The sequence below is a fragment of the Filicampus tigris genome, chromosome 16 (genome assembly GCF_054856515.1).
Source record: "Filicampus tigris isolate MCC_2025a chromosome 16, RoL_Ftig_1.0, whole genome shotgun sequence".
NCBI classification, from domain to species: domain Eukaryota; kingdom Metazoa; phylum Chordata; class Actinopteri; order Syngnathiformes; family Syngnathidae; genus Filicampus; species Filicampus tigris.
Window position 1 is genome coordinate 1257108 of NC_141232.1, and position 18630 is coordinate 1275737.

General features: G+C 47.1%; 4 protein-coding genes and 1 long non-coding RNA gene across 7 annotated transcripts; 3 read left to right on the plus strand and 2 right to left on the minus strand.

Annotated features, from left to right (window-relative positions):
* Positions 1 to 3037: 3037 nt before the first annotated feature.
* rasd2a (RASD family member 2a) lies at positions 3038 to 5595 on the plus strand. Its single transcript, XM_086055199.1, has 2 exons — positions 3038 to 3669; positions 4846 to 5595. Exons 1-2 carry the CDS (start codon positions 3189 to 3191, stop codon positions 5355 to 5357), a joined length of 993 nt encoding a protein of 330 aa, XP_085911325.1. The 5' UTR covers positions 3038 to 3188; the 3' UTR covers positions 5358 to 5595.
* On the minus strand, positions 3934 to 11947 carry rsad1 (radical S-adenosyl methionine domain containing 1). Of its 2 annotated transcripts, XM_086055194.1 has the most exons (10): positions 11464 to 11947; positions 10808 to 10941; positions 10530 to 10734; positions 9933 to 10298; positions 8640 to 8703; positions 8429 to 8576; positions 8158 to 8212; positions 7176 to 7279; positions 6960 to 7091; positions 3934 to 5306 (listed from the first exon to the last, which is right to left on the minus strand). In XM_086055194.1, the coding sequence occupies exons 1-9, from the start codon at positions 11617 to 11619 to the stop codon at positions 6962 to 6964; spliced, it is 1362 nt and encodes a 453-aa protein (XP_085911320.1). In that variant the 5' UTR covers positions 11620 to 11947; the 3' UTR covers positions 3934 to 5306; positions 6960 to 6961. The 2 variants fall into 2 exon arrangements, with proteins under 2 accessions (XP_085911320.1, XP_085911321.1); XM_086055195.1 differs by lacking the exons at positions 3934 to 5306; positions 8158 to 8212 and having other exon boundaries at positions 6944 to 7091.
* On the plus strand, positions 11385 to 14665 carry LOC147133936 (GTPase IMAP family member 9). 2 transcript variants are annotated; one of them, XM_086055197.1, is made up of 2 exons: positions 11385 to 11716; positions 13626 to 14665. In XM_086055197.1, exons 1-2 carry the CDS (start codon positions 11680 to 11682, stop codon positions 14648 to 14650), a joined length of 1062 nt encoding a protein of 353 aa, XP_085911323.1. In that variant the 5' UTR covers positions 11385 to 11679; the 3' UTR covers positions 14651 to 14665. The 2 variants fall into 2 exon arrangements, with proteins under 2 accessions (XP_085911323.1, XP_085911324.1); XM_086055198.1 differs by lacking the exon at positions 11385 to 11716 and adding an exon at positions 12944 to 13264.
* Positions 13373 to 17344, minus strand: LOC147133937 (uncharacterized). Its single transcript, XR_015090085.1, has 3 exons — positions 16906 to 17344; positions 14309 to 16184; positions 13373 to 14205 (listed from the first exon to the last, which is right to left on the minus strand). It is a non-coding gene; the product is annotated as an uncharacterized LOC147133937 (long non-coding RNA).
* btr02 (bloodthirsty-related gene family, member 2) lies at positions 14737 to 18376 on the plus strand. The gene is made up of 7 exons (XM_086055196.1): positions 14737 to 15351; positions 15962 to 16236; positions 16725 to 16802; positions 16897 to 17148; positions 17221 to 17368; positions 17714 to 17740; positions 17830 to 18376. The coding sequence occupies exons 2-7, from the start codon at positions 15967 to 15969 to the stop codon at positions 18372 to 18374; spliced, it is 1320 nt and encodes a 439-aa protein (XP_085911322.1). The 5' UTR covers positions 14737 to 15351; positions 15962 to 15966; the 3' UTR covers positions 18375 to 18376.
* The last annotated feature ends 254 nt before the right edge of the window (positions 18377 to 18630 follow it).

An 18630-nucleotide genomic window follows, 5' to 3' on the forward strand; every position in this document is an offset into this window, starting at 1 on the left:
GGCTCTTGACTTATTTATCAGCACTAATGGCGCTGTTATCTCAAGTCAGGTCCTTATGCATTATACAGGACCTCGCTGCGATTGGCGGTGAGGTTTAGTCATCCCGGTGAGCCGCCAGGCCCATAATGCCGCTCGTGAGAAGCGGCGGAAACGAGACGGAGGAGGGACCGGCAAGTGCTCGGCGGAGCAGGATGTACAGGAAATACCAGCTCCTCCTTGAAAAGTGGTGCAAATGTCTACGGGGGGTGGCGCAAAGGCCTCAAGAAGCACAACAGAGGGATGTCCTTTTGTTGCAACGTTTAAAATAAGCTCGGCTTGTTTTGTCGCTTTCATTTGGATTCTCACCCATCAGGTCGGTCCGGCTCGACTTCATAGCAGTCATCCAGACACTCCCTCCCCTGCGTCTTTTATTTCTACTGAAAACAGATGCCTGAGCATTCTTTGTTTCCCAACAAAGGCGGGCGGAGGTCAGCACAAGGAGGAAGGTTGTGTGCCGACAGCATTAGGGGACACAAAGGGGGAGCGAGAGAGTGCGCAAGGAACACACAAACAGAAACATGTTTAAGACGCCCCCCCCCCTCAAAAAAAGTCAACTTTGGCTAAACACTGATTACATTCACGTCATTCTTTAAAGCTTGACCCTCATGTCACTGCGGTCTCTTTGCTGTCCTCTAGTGGTGTGGCTGTCAATTTGCAGCAGATTGAGCAGTAACCAGCAGCATCATGCCTTAGGCCTTAGTCAAGGTGGAGGGAAATATGAACAGTTCGAACGTCAGTCAGCACGAGCACAAATACTTTGGGTTTTTGCTAGAAAGCAAAAAAAAAAAAAATGTCCGGAAAAGCCTACAAGAACATCGGAACTTTATCTGGGGTCAATCAGAGGCACTTTAAATGGTGGCCAAATCCTCAGCTATGCACAATTGTGCAACCACATGGCCGCAGTTGTTCATTTTTACTTCCAGTAGTCATTACGTTTACATTCACATGATTTCAACAACATTTACAAAAAACAAAACAAAAAAAGATTTGGTCAATTTGCTCTTCTTTTATATTGTGCTGACATTATGACCAATGCCGGCATGAGTCCTTTCAAGCCGGCAGTCATGAGAAGAAAAGCAGGGAGTAGAAACCTGGCAAAATAAAACCAGCATGAGAAGAAAGGCCTGGGCTCACAGTACAAGACTCAGAATGACTTTACTTCTTGTGTAACAGACTTTACTTCTTCTGTAACACTGATGACCTGTTCCAAAAAAAAAAAAAAAAGAAAAAAATCTCACGATGACTTCGAATAAACAGCAGCAATGGCCGCATTCCATCCGGCCGCCGGCCTGATGCTGACACGATTGTACGAGCCGCTTCAATGGAACAGAGCCGCTGCCACGATTTGACACTGTCACTGTGTTACTTTCCTCACATGTGCACCAATTGGATAAGCACAGTGTAACACGTAAAACACGGCTTGTATATTTAGCCTGGACCGCACGGCAACGCGCTTCAAACTGTCAGCCATTATAGTCCGGAGTGTGACGTGTTAGGCGGATCTTGAAATAACCGCGATGTAATAACAATTACTTTTCTATGGCGCCTGTTCTCACTTTGATACAAGCGGCACGGAAAAATCCAGCAACTAAACATGTGGTGAAAAGCCTACTAGAAAATCTGAACTTCATTTGGGGTTCATCAGAGGCACTTGAAATGGTGGCAGGTGTGAGCTTGCATATGATTATGATTATGATTATGTCTGTACACACACAGCTGGTACCTGTAAGTAATTATAACTGTAACTAGGTAACTGTTACGCAGTTGCAGTAATTTATTTAAGTTATTGTAATTGCAATTAATTAGCTGTAAAAAAAAACTAACTATAACTAAGTAACTAAAGCAAAGTTAAGCAAAAATGTCAGAAATAGGCTATGAGAACAGCTCAACTTTACTTGGGGTTGATCAGAGGCACTTTTTGAACGTGCCAGTCTGTGTGCTGACTCTTTTTTTGAATTGAAAGTTTGAATTTGACTGGTTAATTTCAAACACAGGTGTGAACACTTGCGCCATCTCAGTTGTTTAGACTTGCGTCTCCAAATTACAGTTGGTGCAGCAGCTGCACCTTGTGGAGACTAAATGATATTTGGCCCGCAGCCTTTTGACGTTCAAGACGTTCTTCTGAATTTCAAAGAAACAAACGTAATGACTTCATGAATAAATAACGGCTCCACTGTGACGCTGGACGGAAAAAAACCCTCACTGAGAGAACTCATCGCATTCGGTGAATCACAGTGCAGCGAGTGAGCTGTTTCTCTGCAGTTCGTGATGGCTGCAGGAGAACAAGTGGGGGTGGGGCGGGTGGCTCTATTTGGGGGTTTCACACCAAGTCGTTCTGCACTATCAAGAGCAATTTACCAATGTTTCTACTTTCATGGCGTACAACTTCACTGCATCATACCGAGAGGTGTTTCTAATATTTTGGTTGCATTTAGAACTCAACCGAAATTTGGTGGCGGGGGGCGGAAACCCCATTTAGCCGTGGTGTTTGTGTGTTTTTCTTTTTCTTTGACTTTTTTTCTGCTGCCACTACGGAGATGGCAAATTTGGAAGCGATAGGCCGGGTGAAGATCCAGATCGTTATGGGTCGCAAATAAATGTTTGATGGCAGCCTGGAGCTAGTCATTTCACGTCCCATTATTTCCCATGGGAAAAAAATGTTTTTCAAAACATCTTGCAAGTCATCACTTCTCAGCAGATTGCGTTTGTATTGGCACTCATGAAATAGTGACACAAAATAACACTTCAAAAAATACCACAAAGGCGGAGAGAAAACGCAAGGACTTTGCTCAGAAGTCTCAGTCTTCCCGTAACCGTGGCGACAAGGATGCTGGCAATTATCCCCGTCTATTGATCCAGAGCTAGACAGCAAACCCTTTTCGGGTGAAGATGACACAATGTGAGGTGCGAACAGGTCCGGCTGCCTTACATCGGCTGATCTGACTCAAATCTAATTGGAGGAGGGAGAGGGTGGAGGGCTGCTTCTAAAAAAGGAACATGTTCCCTGGATGCAAGCGGATGACGCAGACCGCACGCTCAGCGTGGGTGTATAAAAAATCCACGCCAGACTCTGGTGTGCGCGCATGTGGCCAGACGAGCGAGCCGGGCTGACAGATCCTGATATCCATGACGACTGAAGCCGCGCGAAGATGAACACCACCGAGAGGTTGCACCTTCCCGTCGATGGCGTCCCGGAAATGTTCAAGCCCCTCGGCGGGCGTCCTCTGCCGCCGCGCCCGACCCTCAGCCCGCCGCTCCAGCGGAAGCACCCGGAGGTGTCCAACCTGTCCAAGACGGGCGCCGGTCTCCTGGAAACCGTCAAAGGGCGATGGAGGCAGCAGGACAAGAGAGCGCCGCCGCAGGAGGCCGGCGCCCCCGCCGAGGTGGCGCCGGGCGCCATCAAGCCCAGGAACTGCCACAGGATCGTGGTGCTGGGCGCACCCGGGGTGGGCAAGACCAACTTGGTCAGGCGCTTCCTGGGGGAGGAATTCCGAGAGACGTACGAGGCCACGGCGGAGGACTTTCACAGGAAGCTGTTTCACGTCGGAGCCGAGACGTACCAGGTGGACCTCCTGGACGCCGCCAGGGAGAGGAACTTCCCGGCAAAACGGAGGCTTTCCATACTGACGGGTGAATATGACCTCCGGCAAAGCCACTGCACATGATGATTGTCCAGAGCAGTCCTTCAAATGCAAATGTTCTTCTCCTTACTGGGCGAATACTGACAAGATCAGGCTCTGATTTTGGACACGATCACGGTGGTTTATCACCACCGCCATTGGCTGCAGTCCTTGTACATCATCACTACACTTCTATTGCGTAAAACAAAACATTAGTGTTATTGTCAATAGAAGTAGTCGTAAGAAAGAAAAAAAAAAAGTCATTATTTGAATGTAACATTTTTCTAAATTACAGTTTTATTTGACATTGATCTTCTTAATTGTTTTCAATTATCACATACAATTTGCTCTTGTGTAACTGCAGTCAAGCAAATGTTCCTGTTGTTGTTCATGTTTTCATACACACGATGTCCTTGATAAAAATATATATATGTACACATACTCATAAATATTAGGGCTGCAACAAGCTATTTTTTTTTTTTAAATTACTACTCCATCAATTATATTGTTGATTAATCGATTCATCTGCAACAACAACAACAACAAAAAACAGGACATTTTTTCAAAATGAAATGAATTAAGATTCAGTTGCTGCTTTGGTCCGTAACGTGTCAGAAAAAGGGCCGACATGATGATCCTTGTTTTCCAAAATAAAAGTAGATGTTTGCAAATATCGGCTTTCCTGGAGGACTACAGAAATTGGAGGATATTTATTGTTGAGAGACTGAAAATCTGAGCAGTTGGGCAATTTCAAATTGAAACGAGATCTCGAAAGAATGAATCCATTACCTAATTATTGATAAATTTGAATTAGTTGTTGATTACACAAATAATCATTGCCCTTCTAATATACATGCAGATAAATATATGTGAAAAGAATACATGTAATAATTTGCATTAATTACAATTATTTATTCTTTTACAAATACTTTTACATCGTCTAAGCCAATTTGCATTGTGCGTCAGCATTAAGCTATCAGACTTTCCTAAGGCAAAAACATGTGGTTTGTTCTGAATACACATGTAATTCAAGTCACGTCACTTTGTTTGACGTTTCGTTTGACAGCGAATTAAAAGCGCAAGTGGCAATGTACAGCTCTAGGCCGCTTTTCTTGAAAAATTCTTCACTATCTGCCATGCCAAACTGCTTGTTGTGAAATGAGTGGAATTCGCCTCTTGTGTCCAGGTGACATTTTCCTGCTCGTCTTCAGTTTGGACAACAGCGAGTCCTTCGGCGAAGTTCGCCAGCTGCTCAGCGAGATCAGAGTCGCAAAGACAAAGTTGGTCAAGTCCAAACGTTCGGCACGGTTGCCGGTGGTCGTTTGCGGCAACAAAGCCGACCTGGACGCTCACAGAGTGGTCAGTCGCTCCGACGTCAGCCGGGCCTTGGCCCGGGACGTGGCTTTCTTCGAAACCTCCGCCAAGCTGGGCACGGCGCTGGAGGCCGTGTTCGGAGAGCTGGCGGCCATGGGCGGCCTGCCTTACGAGACCACGCCCTCGCGCCATCGCCTGGTCTCCATGGTGACCTATCAGTCGCTGTGCCGGCGCGGGCGCGCGCGGAGCCGCGCGGCGGGGGAGGCCGCGCCCTGCGCCGCCGTCGACACCTTAGCGAGGCGGCCCAGCTTCGGCAGCGACCTGCGGCTGGTGCTTGGATCAAGCGCCAAAGCCAACAAACCCGAGAGGTGTCCGATTCAATGAATTGCCGAGCCTCTCCGCAGAAACCAATTGCGGTAGTAAGCTGCAATGTTGCATTACGTAAGGAGTTATACTCTGCTGTACAGCACTTGGCGGGACCGGTGCATTCCTACTTTTTGTATATAACACGCTCACTTGAAAAACTGTTCTTTATCAACAGAAGACAATACATGGAGCCGTACAAATGGCATGAATGTCAATGTTTCTTCAACACATTGAAAATAAAAACAAGGAGAAAAAAAACAAAACACAGAGCATTGATTTTTTTTTTTTTTCCTTCTAGGGTAGTAAGATCCCAAACTTGAAAAAACGTCACGTTGCTATAATAACATTTTCTCGACTACATTTATGACGTTGAGTCCTTATAAAGGTCCGGAGCATGGAAGGAGTCATCTGTTTCCAGGCAGTGATGCAAAAGCAACTTATCAAGTGTGTGTGTGTGTGTGTGTGTGCGTGGGAAGACGGAATGACTCAGATAAAAGGACCTTAAGCATCTCCTCGTATTGTCAGATGCCAGATACGGTGCGAGTATACTCAACGGCGCCCACGCATGCAAAGGATGAGCGGCGTGGAGGCGGTGTGACTATGTGAGTCGGTGCCAATGGGCCGCACTCAGCGGCCACTTTAGTTGGAAGACATGAGTAGTACCACAAATGAGGATAAAGCTCATACACACACACGCATGCACAGCAACATACATGTACTATATATACATTCTACATTACATGCATATATAGCGTATATATTTATGTATACATATACTGTGTATACATATACATATATAATACATGTATGTATATATATATATATATATATATATATATATATATATATATATATATATATATATATATATATATATATATATACATACATACACACACACATACATATATACGTATACTTGTACATGTATAGATGTACACAAAAAAGACAGAAGTGCTTTAACCATGAAATATATGAAATATTAAAACAGCTCCCGGTGTGATGCAGTGCAGTTGTATAATACTACAAATGACCACAAGAAATAGGTACGTAATGAAAAGTGGGCTTTTGTATCTTTGCGAAGGCAGGGTTTATTTTTTCCATTCTTGATAACCTCATTAGGAGAGACAATAAAGCACTCCAACATTAATAACGGGGGTGCATCGTATGGCTATAACGGAAGACAAATATTCAATGTGATAGGCCTTCTGTACCTCATAAGAGAGATGATGAAAATAGGATGCTGCTCGTCAATGTTCTCATTAAATCTAAATGTTTATAATAAGTTCCTCACTCATGCTTTGTTGCACGTATTCTTTGAAATTCAAATGCAATTATTCAAATGGAGAGCCACATGCTTTTGCGAGCAGGCTGTCAGCTCAGGCGCGTTTATCGACGACGCGGCAGCCACATTAATTCACTCTCAAGATTCTTAACAAGCGCCTGCACGTTTTCTATGGGGGGGAAACATAATGAGCTCATCAGCATGCAGGCCACGGTGGCTTGTGGAACATAAACACGCACTAAAGTGTTTGAAATGGACTTGGACTGCATTTTGATGCTCAAGCTCTCATTGCATTATGAGATCGTTGGCCGAAACGAACGGTTTCCTGACGTTACCGTCATGAGTTGGCAGACTCCGTCACCGGTCCTCTCGGAGCTCTCGGAAGGATTTGTCTTTCCAGTTCCAGCAGCAGAGCCGGCAGCATGCTGTCCAGTAAGGCCAGGCCGTCCCGGGAGCAGCGCAGCCCTCTAAAGGGGGGAAGACAAACAAAAACAAACATGTGTCGAGATTCTGGCGGCCATGTGAAACAATTTATTCCGTCGAGTCCTCACCCATCATCGAGGGTCAGCTGGCCACAGCGGAGGAATTCTTGGACGTCAGCGGAAGAGCCGAAGATGTCACAGAGGGCCGGCTGTGGACTGAACAGCTGCCAATGCTGTTAAATGCCACAAAATGTACAATTACATAATGTGACTTCTGTTTGTGAGCCAAAGTATTGTCATGTGGCCTTTACACCACGGATGACTGAATGGATTTCATGTCCCGCTCGCCTCAGTTTGTAGATATGTTCTCATAAGCAATAATAAACAAGTCATTTTGAAATGTAGATAGGACCTAGCATTGAGACTTGGGGAATACCACTCGTTCTCTACAGTCACGGCAGGAAATGTTGACAATCATGTAGGGCAATTCATTTGCCCAAGGGTCCATTTGAAAAACTCTTGTTTAATATTAGTTCCATGTTTTTATAGAAAGCAAGTAGACCGATTGTAAATTGGCCTATTTTTGTAGACAAGGTATTTGTTGACACAATCGGGGAAATTATTGGTTTGACTTCATAAGGAAGCGAGCCTTGTGGAATGCCAGCAGTTTACTGTCACAGCAAATACCGGTAATTGTGACACGTATGCAAAGTGCAATGTAAAAATATGTAGACCAAGAGAGCCTTGATGAAAAATAGTATGACAGTATCGTCATTAATTGGGGAGTATCGAAGTACTGCCCATATATCCGTATATCTATCTTATTGTATTTAGACTTGTTGAACGCCACTAGTTTTCTTCGAAAAGTCTGCGGTAGCGATTGGTCCGATTATCGGGGGGCGATTTTGGCCTCCTTGACTACTGAGAATCGGCATCTGCCCTGAAAAAAACCATATTGGTCTATTACTAGTCTGTGGACCGAGTAGAGAGCCACGCGGAAGACAAAACGGATGGAAAACGGACACTTCTGGGATCCTAAATATGAAACAACGATGAAAAACAGGAGTGCCTGTAATTGACTCTCTGGCGAATGATGATTTTCCTGCATCACCTTGTGTGTGATGCCTTCTGTCATTCTCAATCCCATCACCAACACCTCCTCCAATCTGCCAAGCAGAGAGAACGGTGACAAAAGTTGAGAAATAACAGGAACATGACAGTGCCCGTCAAGTGCCGATGACATTCTGCCACAAGGACTGCGCGACTGAAAGGAGGCGCAAATGCGCAGCGACCACAAAGATGTTTGTCACGCTTGCTGTTGGTTACAATTCACGACAAGTGCCTCACACAACACGTCTCGGGGTGTACGTGCAGAAGCTCACAGTTCAAGAGGTCCCAGCTGAATCCTCCTGCGAGTGCCGTGGCCGCGCCGCTGGACCTCGCGGATCCACGCGTCCGGTTCCGGCGTCTGAGTGCGGGCCTCTCGCTGCGTGACTCCCTCCCCGAGAGGAACGAAGCGCCCGTGTGCTCCTGTTGTGGAAAACCAATTGTCAGCGATGCCTTCAAAGATCGCAGCTTTGAATCGGAGGTTACCTGGGCCAACGCCGATGTACTGTCTTCCCTTCCAGTAGCTCATGTTATGATGACTCACCGCACGCTGTAGAACAACGTTCAGAAAATGGTCTCAGAATGGCTTTCCCTAAACGTAATTTGTGACGCGACAAAGCCAATAGCAAATTAATTGTGCCATTGAAATGATCTAAAACCACTACACAACACCCACACCCAAAACAACAAAAAAACATGTGTGTGTGTGTGTGTTTTTAATAAAAACAACTGCATTGTGCAAAATGGTAAAAGAAAATTCAAGGAATTTAACTGATTTTATGAAGAGGGGTGTGGCCAAGTGAGTGACGTGAGCAGCCGGAGTCGGATTGGTCGGTCGGCATCTGAGCTGTGGCTCCTCGCGATTGCTCCTTTCTTGGAATTCAGTGTTTTGATTGTCTCGTTCAGTAAACAGTTGAAAGCACATCGGTGACTTTGGCTCTCCTTGCCCACGTGTGAGGGCATGACAGTGCCTTCATCGCTCCATTTTTGTATTCCCTTCACGTAACTGAAGGTTGCTCATGACTGAAATTTTGGCAAGCAACAAAGAGTAAAAAAAAAAAAAAAAAAACGCCCATCCGTTCAACTCATTTGGGACACTCTTTAGTCAACCAGTTACTTAAAACTGCACAAAACAAAAATCGCTGAATTTATACTTATTTCAAGTGAAAATTGTGTTAAATGTAAATAAACTGCTTCAGATGCGTCCATACACCACATATACAGTGTAGTGTATGAAGTGATGCCTCCAAGAGGGGAACATGCTTTTTATCGCCTTTATGGAAATTTGCTTCCCCCAAAACACACACACACACACAAACACAATCTGGGCTCTGCTTGCGAGAGAGACAAGTTGCAAGGCTCATGTTGTTGTCATGGTAACAAAACACACACTAGCCATTAGCCCAGCAGTAAAGGAGCCATGATGAGAGCCGTGTCACTTGCATGAGACACGGAAACGGCCTCATTTTCCAATTTCAACTCAGTCACCAGGCTGTTTTCGGCTCTTTCTGAAAAGCCCCAAGATGCTACAAAATGGTCCCGAAGCCCAGTCTGATAGAAAAGCAGTGCGAGGCTGCCATTTTGTGCCATCTCGGTGCCAAAAAACGATGTTGAACTGAAGGGTGGAGCATCTACTAGACAGGCCAAAGCACTGTTTAGTATCACAAGAATGGTTTGGCGTCCGCTTGTGACATCTCTTGGCAATTCTAAAGCGGGGCGTCAATTACTGGCACATGTGCGCTATTTGCAGCAGGGCTTGTTTTTCTGCAGCCAACTCACGTTTCTGGCAAAGTTTGACACTTCATACTGCTGAAATCCTTGCTGGCGTAGGGTCCGCCGGGCGCTCTCGTACATCTCTGCCGTCTCGTGGTCGCCGGGCAGCGTCACCTGGGCGCTCCGTATCTGTTCGAACAGCAGAGTGCCTCGCTCGGGCGTCAGCTGGTACAGAGAGACGTGGTCGTCGCAGGCCCGCAACAGCTCCGACAACTCCGCCTCCCATGACGCCGCGCTCTGCCCGGGCCGCCCGAACATGATGTCCATGGACACCTTCCCCGGGCGTAATTTGCGAGCCTCCTCGACAGTTCGCAGGGCCTGATCCGCGCTGTGGTCTCGGCCCAGCCTCGTTAAATCGCCATCCTGGAGAGACTGGGCAGGGAATTGTCATGTTCAGATTGTGTGCTATTGAATTTTTTGTAAAGTCAGTGATTCCCATCAACGGTGCGGGAAATTATCCAATTTAACTAACACAAATTTAATTTACAAAAATACTGACAGGCAGAAGAATTAAATGCTCTTCCATGATGGCAGAAGGAGCAATGAATCAGTGTAGCCATTTGTTGCCATCCATACAACAGGCAGGGCAACACTTTAAGTTACCTGGACCCCTATGGAGAAACGGTTCACTCCAGCATGGCTAAAATCCTTCAATTTTGTCCTCCCCTCCGGAGTGGGATTGACTTCAAGTGAGACTTCGGCCTGATCTGCCAGACTCGTCCCCCTGGAGACTGCGTCCAAGATGTCCGAGACAGTGGAGGGGTGCGCCAGGCTTGGAGTTCCACCGCCAAAAAACACGGAGGTGACGCTGCAAGGACAAAGCAGGTGAAATGGGACAAAGCGAGTGTCGTGTGTGTGTGTGATGTGCCAAATGACCCTACCGGGACACCTGACTGAGCTCCAGCAGCGTCTCCACCTCCTGCCGAAGACACTGGCTCACGACGTGGTTAGTGTCACCTTTGGGGATGTACTTGTTAAAGTTGCAGTAAGAGCACCGTTTGAGGCAGTAGGGCCACTAGGATTAAGAAGAGGAATATGACTTTATCACAAATGAATTTGTGTGAATGCAGAGTGATGCTAATGTTGAGCCTGGACACAGCTGGTCAAAGTGCTCATGCCAAAGTAATAGTAACAGTATTGCTTTGGTACCATCTGGTGGTGTCTTGGCCATGGATTTCTGCTGAAGTGAGTTAAGGATCTTCAATTAGGCAACTATTACATGTAAAATCCCCAAAAGCTCATACCTGGCTTGATTCCTGATTTCTAACTTGTGTTGAATATTCATTTGTCATCCGATAGCATTGTTATTGTTCATTCAGATTTATTTTTTCAAAACTATTTCCGGTGGAATGTAAATGATGTGCCATGCGTTTTGTAAAATAAAGATCTGAAATGACAACAAATCCGATTTTTGACTGAGTGCAGGACGGTAGCCCCAAAGGGTAAAACAAAGGGAAAACCCGCACACGATTATTATGTCCAGTTGTTCATATGAAATACCGATTCTTTCAAAACTATACTGCTAAATGTGTCTTACGTGTATGTAGAGAGACGCTTCCTTAATCAGACTTTCGTGTTGAGCTGATTCGGATCCGTCCCGAGTTAACAATTGTCCGCTGCAAAGCCCAGAGAAGCAACGCTGACCGGTGCCCGCTACCAGCACACGTCCCGCCGCTCTCAAAGTGTGCCTCATTGTTTGTGGAAGCGGTCAATTTGACAGCACAGTCACAAGTGTTTACAGACCTTTAGAGGAATGTATGGCTCCAAGTCGGACAGTGAAAAGGAAAAAGGTAAAACTCTTAACTACAACATGGTGGCAGTTATGCCTTTGGTAAAACTGCTTCGCCGATGTGTTTCATCTCCCAAATCATGTTATGTCCTCTCAAAGTGCCACCTAAATGTAACCACTATAACTTACATATACACGTATTTTTAGAGGATAATTTCATGCTCCAAAGCGACTACAGCAATGTACTGTGTTCTCAACCTTGTGCAGCGACATGATTTGTTCGACTGGGAATACGCACGCACCTTTCAAAGAGAGGTTCCGCTTACAGATGTTCAAAATAAACTCGCAGCAAAGTGAATCAAACGTCTTATACGGGCTACAATAGACAACAATTGCTATAAAATTAAATATGGTTGTAATTAAGATCAATGTTGCTTTCCAACTTTATCCAAATGCTCAGGAATTTGCCCCAAGTGACGGCACCTTCCGGTGTGTGGGCGTCTGCTGCTGGCGCAAACACTACCAGAAGCACTGACAGACGGTTACACCCTAAATGTGTTCCATGAAACTGGATTAATTTATTCCCACCAGTTTATTCTCTTCGTTTTGTAGCATTTCTCTTAGCTGCACTGCTTCTAACACACGTATGTGGATGTTAGATCTTTTTTTTTTTAACTGCTCATTGCACAGTTGCGTTTTTCTATCATATGGATGGGTTCTATACCAGTGATAGTCCACATTTACCATTTATGATTGCGATTTGATAGTGGTGGAATTCGGTGGTGGATTAAGCCGGGCGAGTCCCCACTGAAGGCACAGATACCAAATGTACCGCCTTCCATGGGAAACAGAATTTCATGTTGAAAGGCCTCCCAAAAAGGAAGCGTATTTATTAGAGGAAAAATCGCAGTAAACAGCAATTCCCAAAGGGCCTTTGCACAATTTTTACTGAGCGAATTGGATGATACTATTATGTAATTTATTTCCCTCCAAACATATATTTCGCTTACATAATGGGAGGCAGAGAATCCAATTAAAAAGATGTATTGACGTGAGATTGTGTAATAGTGTCTGGATTTCCACGTGGTGTCTTTGTAAGCATTTGACATTTAGTGTCACCGTGACGCCACACCAGGTCACAGTTCTAAATTTAGAATACAGATTGGAGCTGCACTGGGAGGGACGAGATCAAATTTAATTTAATGAAGTATTGATTATCCCGAGCTTTCTGACGAAAGGACATTAATTAAAGAAGTGTGCCTCTGAAAGCAGTGGTGGAGACATACAGTAATTGCAGTTAGTCTGATGTCAAATACGAGTTGTCAAAAAACAGTAACACTCAGATTAAATGTTGAGTTAAAGAGACTATTTGGATAATGATTAAGAAAATAATGAAACATGAAATGTGCAGTGATGACTGGACTGTGCACCCTGGGGACATTTTCCACTTGATATTAAATCATGCGCCCGATTACCAAATCGGACAAACCCACAAAGCGAGTGAGGTAGGTGGATAGCGGACAGAGACGGCGAGATGCACGCATTTGGGCTGTGTTCTCGTGGTTGTCTGAATGGAGCTTGACAACACAAATGGAGAAGAGGAGGAAAGGTAAGGTTGCGTTAGGTACACAAATCGACTGTCGGGTGCGGAGCCAAAATGGGTTGTGATTTTGTAAAATACTGTCAAGATAATGTATTGATCATCAGCAGACATGTCTTTGTTGTGGCAGTACATATTGTTTATTTTGATAATACGTTCGGATCCCACTGGGAACCACATTTCTCATTTGAGCTGAAAACATGTGAGGACGCCCTGAGTTAGATAGATTAAAAAAGAATAATAATATGAGTCAAGACAGTGTTTGACATGTTTGAGAATTTTTGTACATTCTTACACACTAAAAACACCAGAGTCGATTGCTATTGACTGCACGTAAGCCAATGTTGAATTCAGAGCCTGGTCTCCACAGGTTCCTCCTTGGAGCTGAGGCTGATGGTGGTCGGCAGCAGCGGACCATCTCAGTTCCAGCTGACCAACGCTATCCTGGGAAGGGAGGAGTTCCCCAAGGACACCGCCAGCATCTCCGGCAGCCGCAAGATTCTGGGGGAGCTGGCGGGGCGACGGGTGGCCGTGATCAGCGGCCCCAACCTCTACGACAAGGACATATCTCGCGTCAAGAGGAAGATGGAGCTGAGGAGGTCCAAGTGCCTGTCGGTGCCCGGCCCCCACGCCTTCCTGGTGGCCTTCGACATGGAGAAAATCTCGCCCAACGACATCAGGACCCCGCAGCTCATGATGAGACGTTTCGGAAGGCGCTGTCTGAGACACTGCATCGTCCTGCTCGCCTACGACGGCAACCCGGACAGCGCAGCCTTGGAGGGCGCCGTCCAGAACACCGACTGGCCCTTGAGGCACCTGATCGAGGATTTCGGCGGGCGCTTTTACATTTTCAACAAGGACTGGCGGGACCGCAGCCGCGAACAGGAGCTGCTGCAGAAGATGGAGTGGATGGTGGCCTCCCTGGGCGGCGCCTGCTTCTCAAGCGGAACCTTCCAGAAAGCCGAGCGCAGCGTGAAGAAGGAGGAAAAGAGGCTCATGAAGAAGATGGCGGCCGATAACGAGAAGGCGTGGAGCGAGCTGGAGAAGAAGTACCTGTCGGATGAGTTGTACCGGCGCAAAGACGCCCACACGGCTAGCGTCAGCGCCGAGATCAGGGCCAAGGCGGAAGTGGACAACGGCTGGCTGAGGACGTCCCTGGCGAGGGGGGTGGGCTCGGGCGTGGTGGTGGGGGCCGTCATGGGGGCGCTGGTGGGCTCCATCGAGGGCCCGGGAGGGATGGTGCTGTACGGCGTCATCGGCGGGGCGGTGGGCGCCTCGGCGGGGGGCGCCGCTCAGGTGGCCACCAAGCACATGGAGGACAGAGTGGCACCGCCCGCCAGACTCAACTTCAACTCCATCTTCATCAATCGCTTCTTTGCGACGCCTCGGCCCTGAGGCCCGGCGCCCGCGCAATCGAATGGCACGCGGCGCTAATATTTAATGTCACCTTTACAAATGCCACAATTCTCAGTTTGAAATTTAACGTAGCCGTAAAGTGAACATTGTGTAAATTGGACTGACTCATCGCAGAGAAGAGTGTTGCTAAGTGCCCTGTCACATTTGTTTAACTCTATGATGTAAATATTTCAAATCATCTTTCAAATCATGAAAAATCACGCCTTGGTGGCCGCTGAATCAACTGAACCAAATGAAGACTTCTCTGACCTGGCAAAAGGGACGCTAGTTCCGCTGGCATCTTCCTTCCGCCTACACGTAGAGTAACTGCGGCACATGTTTAAGCCATCATTTGTGACACAGCGTTGGTATTAGATTGTGTGGCCATAGCTGATGAATTGCTCAGCATACGGAGATCAAAACAACTACAGCTGTTTCATTCCATTTCTGAGCTTTGAAATTATCAAACGTAACACTTTTCCAGCGCCGGCAGTGAACCTCATAGCATTTTAAAGCCCAGCCTCCAGTAGCGTTTGCCTATAGAGGAGTTCCGATACCATCTAGGGTGGAGTTTGTTCTAGTCGAGAGTGCCATTGTTTGACTAGCCAACACACCTTTGCGCAGCATAAAACATTTGGACTGTACTTCCTTGTTTGCCCTGAGCCTGTGGAGAGACAAGCGCAGACTTCTGGACAGGACAGGTGAGGCTCTTCTTTTCCACACCTGTCTTTTTAATTACACCTCATTCATTTATAATCAGACGCTTCCTGCTATGACACGTGAGGCATTTAAATAACCCATGAAGGTGACCGCGAACACATTTGTGGGAGGGGTTGGAGTCAAACCTCACCTGAATGTACAACAGAGGACAACAGTACCTCACACTAAACCAATTCAAATATTTCCCCGGTTGCAATTTTGTGTCGCATTTGAGCTCCTTGGTGATGTAGTACAGTAGTCACCCAAAGTGTGGCGTAGGCCTGTTTGTCCGCATGCTTTGCATATTCTAAATAGCTGCGTTGATTCTTTGCATGTTTGCGCGTGAGCGGGAGGGAGCTCCATCTAAACAATGGTGGTAGACACCACAGGGTGTCCTTCAATGTTTCGGGACCCACAAGTGGACAAGTGAGTGGGTCTCGGACAGGTAGTAGAGAATTACAAGGGGGTCCTCAGCTTTGCAGGTACCCACATAGAAGAGAAGTTACAGACAGTTCCAGCTCACCCGCCACCCTAATGAGGAGGACACTCTGACTGGATTTCTGTCCTGACTTCTGACTTGTGCTTTCCTGGCTGCCCTTTTCACATTTTCAGCCGCAATGGCGTCAACCGTCGGCCTCCTCGCCGAGAAGTCCCTGGTGTGCTCTCTGTGTAAGGACATCTTCAGCAGTCCAGTCACCACCCCGTGCGGACACAGCTTCTGCCTGTCGTGCCTTTGCGACTACTGGATGCGACACCAGTCCAGATACTGCCCGTGCTGCAGGAGGCTCTTCGCCATCAGGCCCGACCTCAGCGTCAACCACATTCTCGCCGAGATCTGCGACAATTACAAGAAGAGCAGACCGCAAAAGCCACCGGATGAAGAGACGGTACGTTCTTCTTTTCCATTCCATCCAGCCGATTTGTATGCGGCTTATCCTCACGAGGGTGAGCGGTGGCGCACAACCTGGACTGGTTGCCAGCCAACTGCAGCGCGCATATCGACAAGCATCCATTTTTCGCTGACATTCAACCTAACATATATGTTTTGGGGTTGTGGGGGGAAGGCATAGTGCAATATATATACAAACACATAGAAATCAAAGAAAAAAAAACACAAAAATGGGTGCAGCCAAAGATCGGTGGATCTGTTCTTACCACTCCCGAATTCCCCCGAATCAAAAATCGTACATTTTATGATTTTTTTTTTTTTTTCCTCCTATGTTGTAGGAGTTGTTTAGCTTTCTTGTCTTTTTACGCGTTGGGTCAAAACTGAAGCCCCTAATCCTAGAAATAAAAACAGTTCGTCCCATTGTGGTGCCGCGGGATCTGCAGGTTGTTCTTTCGGCATGTTTTTGATGTTTGTTTCATGCTTTAGGTTATCGATATTGAGCAAATGATTCAGGAGAGGCTGCAGAAGATAGAGAGGTTGAAAACGTCACTTGAGCTCCAAAAGGTAAGATTGAAAGATTGAAACCCCACTCCCCCCAGAATTCCTGCATGACGTGTCTTCCTCAATGCTGGATGCTGGTTTGTTGCGGGCCACTCAGAGCTCTTACCTCAGAGAAGTGCGCGAGAGCCACAAAGTCTTCTCAGCCCTGGTCCACGCCATGGAGAAGAGCCACAAAGCGGTGGTGGCGGCCATCGAGGAGCGCCAAAAGGAGGAGCAGAACAAAGTCCAGACCCTGGTGAAGGAAATGGAGCAGGAGATCCGGCAATTGACCGAGGGGACTGCAGAATCCCATTCTCTGCTTCCTGAAAAAAACTGCGATCAGCAGGATGAATTCAAAGAAGGTTCCACGGTAAGTGCCTTCTTCTTCCTACCGTGACACATCATTGAACAGTGATGTTGACCACCTGGGTGTTTCTTACAGAACGTTGCGCCTACCGGACAAGCAGTCCAGCTTAAGGATTGGTCAATGGTTACCATCGAAACTGACCCTTGTGTCGGGGTCACCAGGAGAGCACTATCTGAAATGATGGCCAAGATAAAGCTAGAAGTAAACAGGCTTTCCAAATCCGGTCAGTTTAGGCGTGATTTCATTCAAGCGAAAGTCAACCCAAACATTTTTTTCAAGAATATGTTCTATGCAGGCCCACTAGTTGAAGCGAGACATTCGGATGAATATTGCGTTTGTGGAAAGTGAGTTAAGCAGCAAAATCCGTCCGTTTCCAGCCACCTCAGGGGGCGGCCATTTTGTCACTTCTGTCAACTGAAATTGACCTCACAGTTGCTCAGCTAACGAGCCTGTCTTCTGAAGCAAGTTGAAGAAAATGTTGGGTTTGACTTGACCTTGACTTTCAGCATCTTTTAATACACTAGACTAATATGCTGACATTTACACAATGTTTATTTTTACTTGGCAGAACTTAAGAGAATTGAGAGATACAGTGGTGAGTCTTTATCTGCGCATGTTGAAATTTGATGGTAAAAAAAATAAATAAATCAGACGGCACAGATGAACGACTTCCCTTTCCTACAGTGGATGTCAATCTAAGCGCCAAGACGGCCCACCCCACCCTGTCAATCTCTGACGACAGAAAGCAGGTGAGGCAGAGCGACAAGCGCCACGAGGTGCCCGACCACCCCAAACGCTTCGACCGCGTGGCCAACGTCCTCGCCAAGGAGAGCTTGGGCAGCGGCAGGTCCTACTGGGAGGTGGAGGTGGGCGCCAAGACGGAATGGAGCTTGGGCGCCGTGCGCCAGTCCATCAACAGGAAGGGCCGCTTCACCGTGTGCCCCGCCAACGGTTTCTGGACCCTGAGCCTGAAGGCGGGCGGCCAGTACGTGGCCAACACCTCTCCGGCCAGTGTGCTGGCGCTGGAGCAGAGGCCCAGGAAGGTGGGCGTCTTTGTGGACTACGCCGAAGGCCGCGTGTCCTTCTACTGCGCCGAGACGGGCGTCCACATTCACACCTTCGCCGACGCCTTCACCGACAGCCTGCGCCCATTCTTCTGCCCCGGTCGGCTGCACGGCGGCAAGAATGCCGAGCCGCTCATCATCAGCTCCAGTTTTTGCAGCATCTGATCGATCGCATTGGACAGAAGGCGGCCATCCTTTCGCGGTGCTGTCGTGTCGACACATTCATGTCAAGCTTGTTTTCTACACTTAGCACTCTGGGGACCAAGGAGTGCCTGCTCCTAATTTTCCTGTTTAAGGGGCCTGGAAATCGAGGAGCTGCAGGTATGAGCCCAAAGAGGAGGCTGACGGATGTGATGCGGGAAGACTTGCAGGTGGGCAGGCGGACGCTTTCTCTACTCAAAGTCATCAATGAAGCCAGGAG